The sequence below is a fragment of the Chaetodon trifascialis genome, chromosome 6, assembly GCF_039877785.1.
Source record: "Chaetodon trifascialis isolate fChaTrf1 chromosome 6, fChaTrf1.hap1, whole genome shotgun sequence".
Taxonomy (NCBI): Eukaryota; Metazoa; Chordata; class Actinopteri; order Chaetodontiformes; family Chaetodontidae; genus Chaetodon; species Chaetodon trifascialis.
Window position 1 is genome coordinate 15,453,797 of NC_092061.1, and position 5,876 is coordinate 15,459,672.

Below are 5,876 nucleotides of genomic sequence, written 5' to 3' on the forward strand. Positions count from 1 at the left end.
TCACTTTTCACGCTTCGGTGCCGTCAAACACAACCGCTACAGCGAAGAAAGAGTGTGTGTGTGTGAGGAGCCACGGAGCAGACCCTGAACACAACTGAAGCTCCGACGTAGGTCCTCGTGAACACCGCCTCACGCGCGCGTGCATGTCAATCTCATGTTTTCAAAATAAAAGACAGGAGAAGAAGAAGAAGAAGAAGAAGAAGAAGAAGAAGAAGAAGAAGAAGAAGAAGAAGAAGAAATAATTACAGACTTGCTACATTTTCAGCGTTTATTTTGTTTTGTTTGCCATGAATATGTTTTTTGACGACACTGCGGATGGTGTTGCTTTTGATGAAGTGAAATACAAAGTTTTGTCGCTCTCCCTACCGCAGTAACTTCAGACATTGCCCAGGCCCTGCTGCAAACTGCAGCCACAGAAACGTCTTCCATGACGTTGTAAAAAGTAAAATGTAATGCTCACATTTTCATAGGGGATGTATTTGAATATGTATTCATATTGTGCATTTTCTTTATACTGCATGCTTCAATAGATTTTTATACATTATAACTATGTTTTCTACCAGTTTAGTGATATGTAGCCTATTTATAACACATTCAGATCATCAAAGTATGAGTGTGGGGTAAAAACTAAACTGTACTTTCTTTTATATAGCATAAAGTTGTTTACAACACAACACATGTTGTTGTTGTTGTTTTTTTTTGTTGGGTTTTTTTTTGGCTAACAATACTTGTATAATAGCCCTATGTGTAAGAGCTTTGTAGTCAGTTGATAAAGACAAAAAGGTGAAAAAAACAGCTCCTTCAGGTGAGTTTTAATATGTCTGGAATCAATAAATACTGTAGTTATTCAAAATGTTCCAACAAATCAATGGAAAGTTTCATGCAAAAACAAGTTAATGCATCAAAATGCTGCGATGTCAGTAGAACATAGATGTCTTAAAAACACAGATTCCGTTTTGCAATCTGGTTAACATCTCTCCAGGACATCCTGGGAAGGACATTAGCCAGACTACAGTCCACTTTTTTATATTATACATTCAGTATCAATGAGATGCAGCTCCTGGATTCACTCAGTTACAATCACAGAACTGTACGACATGGAAATCTTTGGGAACACTTTATATATGCCAGATCATTATTATGGAATGACAACTTAGAGAATCAAGTTAAAGTGAGTCAATGTTAAACATGATTTGTTGAGGTATAAGAGCAGATACTGTAAACAAAGTAAGTATATGGCACAATCAGTAAATATTAAGTTTAAATGGATGTTTTTATGATCTGCTGGGACATCAGCAGGTTCCAGAAAGTTTTCTGTACTCCTGTTTGATGCAGCTGTAGATGAGATGGTAGAAGCGGCGGTCTGACGCCATGAGGTCAGTGACGATTTCAGTGTGGTCAATTTTTGGCAGCAGGTAGAGTGACACTTTTAGGGACAGCGAGGTGAGGAGCTCAGAGAACTTTGTGGAAGATTCAACAGGAACAATAATGTCACTGGTCCCGTGGAGCAAAGCAAACGGAGGCACTCTGGCAAAAAAGAAAAAGCAAAAGACGATGGGTAAAACATGTTCATATGTGCATGTAAAATAAATAAAAGATGCACCAGACTAAAACATAATTATTCATAAAGATCATTGCTGTTGAATCCAATATCATTTTATTTTCATCTTTTTATCTCACCTGCTCAGTTTGTCCTGGCTGAACTTCTCCAGCAAGGGTGTTGGTGAGTAGTACGGGAAGTTCTCCACTCCATTCATGGCTTTGTGCATGGTGGAGACGAACTCGACTGCTCGCTTCTGCTCATGCTCATAATGGTCCATGATATTGTAGACACCACTCAGACCTGTGTGGGAAATATGAGAGATTACGTCATTCATACAAAACCCTGCCAATCAATTTTATGAAACTCTGAAGATGGCAAATGTTTAAAGTCCAATTCATTGTGTAAATCTGTTGAAGAACTCAGCAAAAAGAAGAAAAACAATTTAGAGCACACAAAAAGTTCAGCTTTCTTCAGCATAAAATGTGGCTGCATCTGCGACTGAAACCCGGTGATGCACTGTGCAGTGATCCTTACCAATAACTCCTCTCATCGCCAGAGTGATGTCCCTCTGCTTGCTGGCCTCGATGAAAAGCTCTTCTCTTGCATCAATGAGGAACAGTGTGGTCAGTGCACACAAATGTGCACCCGCTGAATGGCCAATCAACACAATGTTGTCCTGCGAAATACAGAAAATCAAGACAACAACAGCGGATGAATGTGGATCTATCTTAAAGCAAAAGTAAGTAAATATTCTCCAAGAAAACATCAGTATTTTTGGGTCAATCTTGACATTCTAATCAGACAGTTTTCCTCAATTTCCAAAGAATACTTTAAAATATATCTTACTTTGTCAAAGTTGAACTTCGGTCCACTCTCTTGGGCCCAAACCAAGCAGTCAGCAATATCTTGGACCATCCCTAAAACGTTCCCCTGGCGATCAGATGGACCCAGCAGTCAGCTCAGATATCACAGTAACATTTATAATTACATTTCTTATCTGCCTTTTGGGTTACTAAGGTATAAATTTTACTTAAAGTTCACAGAGTTATGAGAAGTACTTTTTAAATTCCAGTCATTCATGCTCTACATACAGTATGTGCTCTAAATCTATAATCAGAACACCAACAGCTCTTACCTTTGGATAGGTGCAGTAATCGGGACAAATGACAGTGGCGCTGAGCTCTTCAGCCATCTGCCTGGCCAGCAAACAGTAAATGGATCTTTCTCCGGACCCCCATGCACCTCCATAGATGAAAATCACCAGTGGTGCAGGCACATCTTTACACCTGCCAACACTTGGAGGGTAGTACAAGTCCAGCTTGTTGCCTCGGCGGCCAAATGTGATGCCCTTTAGAGTGTTGAGACAGACAAAGTTGTGAACTTTGACACAAATTTAGTATTGCATAGCAAATTTTCCAGGGATCACAACAAGTGGTCAAAGAGATAAATACAACTGTGATTATTGAATTTTAGATATTTACTGAAATGCCTGGTCCCCTCCATGTGCACTGACATACACTCATTGATAAAATAACCACATTTTGTTTCCTTAACACACCTTTTCGTAATGCTTACGGTTTTCGTCATTCTTGTACCATGACTTCCACTGGAAGTAAAGTCTCCCATATTGCAGATATTTCAGAGTTTCCAGCACAGCTCTGGTCAAACAGTATATTCGCCTGATGGAGAGGCCAAACATGAAAAGGTATTAATAACCAACTCTTCTTAGTGAGTCAAAAAACAGAGCCAAACCAGATCTAAAGTGATTTACAAGTTACCTTGGTTTCAGTGCTTCAATGTACTTCTTATAACCAGGTTTATTGGGCCAGCCATAAATCCACTGAGCAGCAAGAGAGATGGAGTACGGGAGGCCAACCAGCAAGACACCCACTGCCACAGGCAGCGACATGTGGTATTTTACGCCAGACCTTCAAAAGAAAATATATATATATATGTATATGTATATATATATATACACACACACATATGCACTGAGATATTACTCTTCCCAAAATAATGTCACCCTGTTCACCCTTCAAAATGTTGTATTTGAGAGCCTCTTACATGTTGTGGTTCTCTCTGTCTGTTTACCTACAAAGATGAAAAATTGAGGAAAGTGATCATTTAGCAAACTGTGATCAGACACACAACAAGCAAGGCTTAAAATAATGCTTCCCAAACATGGTGTATGGTTGCAGTTTTCTGAACCTCTTCCTAATGTGGCACGCTTTGTAAAGAGTTTATCAGTTTTAACTACTTGCGTCATTATGGCTTAATTAATAAATTGTCGTGTTCCTTCTCATCCTCCAGCTTTTTAATTCATCAGTTCATGAAAATTAAAAAAATAAATAAATAAATACTGCAGAGTCTTACTCGTTTATTAAATATTTAGAATTGCCAATAAATGAATGAGTTTTGCACTTGGCTGATTAGAAAGTCACATGTGGACCTTTTTTTTACTCACTTTACAACATTTGTAACCGCTTGATTGCTAATTACACTTGTTAGCCTTGATTAATGACTTGACTAGTAATGCCAGAGCCTCTACACAACATGGCAATCCAAATGTTGCTCTAATTAAAGGCCTATGGCTTATCTATAGATCATTAGTAAGACTTTAAAATCTTACTGTTGGTCTACAAAGCATTAAATGGTCTAGGACCAAAATATATTCTAGATTTATTAACTCCATATGCGGTATCCAGACCCCTCAGGTCATCAGGGACAGGTCTATTGTGTGTTCCCAGAATGAGAACCAAACAAAGTGAAGCAGCTTTCAGTTATTATGCTCCTCACCTGTGGAACATTGTCCCTGCACACCTGAGGTCTGCACCAAGTGTCAGCTCATTTAAATCAGGGCTGAAAGCATTATTGTTTGCTACAGCTTTTACTTAAAGTAAATGTATTTGCTCAATGGTTTTAATCATTCTAAATGCTAAATTATTGTCTTTTACTGGCTTCTGTTTTTAATTTTCCTTTAATTGTATTTTATTTTTATTTTTCTATTTTCTTCTACTCTCTTTCTTTGAAATGTGTGATTTTAATGTATTTTTATGCTTCTGTAAAGCACTTTGAATTGCCTAGTGTATGAATTGTGCTATACAAATAAATTTGCCTTGCCTTGCCTAGTAATAATAATAATATTTTTATAAAATCATTATTACCGATCCGACCCGGGATCCGACCCGGAACACACACACACACACACACACACACACACACACACACACACACACACACACACACACACACACACACACTAATAACATTATTAATAATAATAATAACAATCCGGGCCGGGATCTGACCCAGGACACACACACACACACACACACACACACACACACACACACTGATAATGATAACAGTTACAGGAGGCCAGTGCAGTTAATAGTCCGTCTAGCTTACATTGTAAGCTCGCTATGAGCTATATGGCGGCTAACGTTTCAAATCTATCAAAACAAACATAAACGTAAGTTGTGCTCACCAGCTGTTTTCGATGTTCAGACAAGATGTCAACTCTCTCAATCTGAACATACCCTACAAACAAAAGAACTGAAGTTAAGATAGCAGTTAGCTAGCGCTAAAGTTTTCCTTTTCCTTACGTTAGACGTTTTGTTGCTCGCTTATTATTTGCTTCGGAAAACAGGAAAACAGAGGAAGCCGAAACATACCAAAATGTCATCATAAAGGCTCTCTATGTCGAGGTCCGTGTCCAGGAATGATGTGGTTTGTTATTAAATTCGTTTTGTCGAAGGAACTGATGCTGTGCCCACATCAGTGGACTATCTGTCACCCCAAAGCCGGTGTCGGCGTGACACACACGGAGATTAGCGAGAGTGACACCGTTGTTGACTTCCGTTTTGGTAGAACTAAAGCGCTTTCAGTGTTGGTTAGAAGTATTGTAAATCCTATCAGGTGAGTGGCTATATAACTGATAACATATAGATTAAAATTCACAGATAAATGTAAAAAATGTATTATTATTATTATTATTATGTATTAATTTGGGTACAAGCAGAGGTGCAACATAAAATAGATGTTTTGTGGTAGTATGGCTCCTGTATCAGCGATGAAACGACAGTCGGATATATATCTTGTGATAGTCGACATCTCTGCTCTGATACCCCGGAAATAAATACAAAACAATTATCCCCTTTCAGAAATAGCAGAAATTCAGATAGTTGACTGGTTCATTGGTGTCGATCTTGTTTTTATTTTCTTTTTTTTTTAGCATTGGATTAGCTATATCTGTAACAACTCAGCAAAGTCAGTCTCCTGGGGAAGACCATTAAATTTGATTGAAAGCTCCCAGAAAGTAGCATAGTATAAT

The 5,876-nt window shown here is 38.3% G+C and overlaps 1 protein-coding gene across 2 annotated transcripts; it reads right to left on the bottom strand.

The window, feature by feature from the left end:
• Window positions 1-1,196: 1,196 nt before the first annotated feature.
• On the bottom strand, window positions 1,197-5,357 carry LOC139333202 (uncharacterized). Of its 2 annotated transcripts, XM_070965499.1 has the most exons (10): window positions 5,218-5,357; window positions 5,031-5,083; window positions 3,608-3,634; window positions 3,322-3,471; window positions 3,102-3,222; window positions 2,679-2,891; window positions 2,390-2,473; window positions 2,078-2,219; window positions 1,681-1,843; window positions 1,197-1,527 (listed from the first exon to the last, which is right to left on the bottom strand). In XM_070965499.1, coding segments are annotated over exons 3-10 (1,110 nt in total). In that variant the 5' UTR covers window positions 3,610-3,634; window positions 5,031-5,083; window positions 5,218-5,357; the 3' UTR covers window positions 1,197-1,292. The 2 variants fall into 2 exon arrangements, with proteins under 2 accessions (XP_070821600.1, XP_070821601.1); XM_070965500.1 differs by lacking the exon at window positions 5,031-5,083.
• Between the last annotated feature and the right edge of the window lie 519 nt (window positions 5,358-5,876).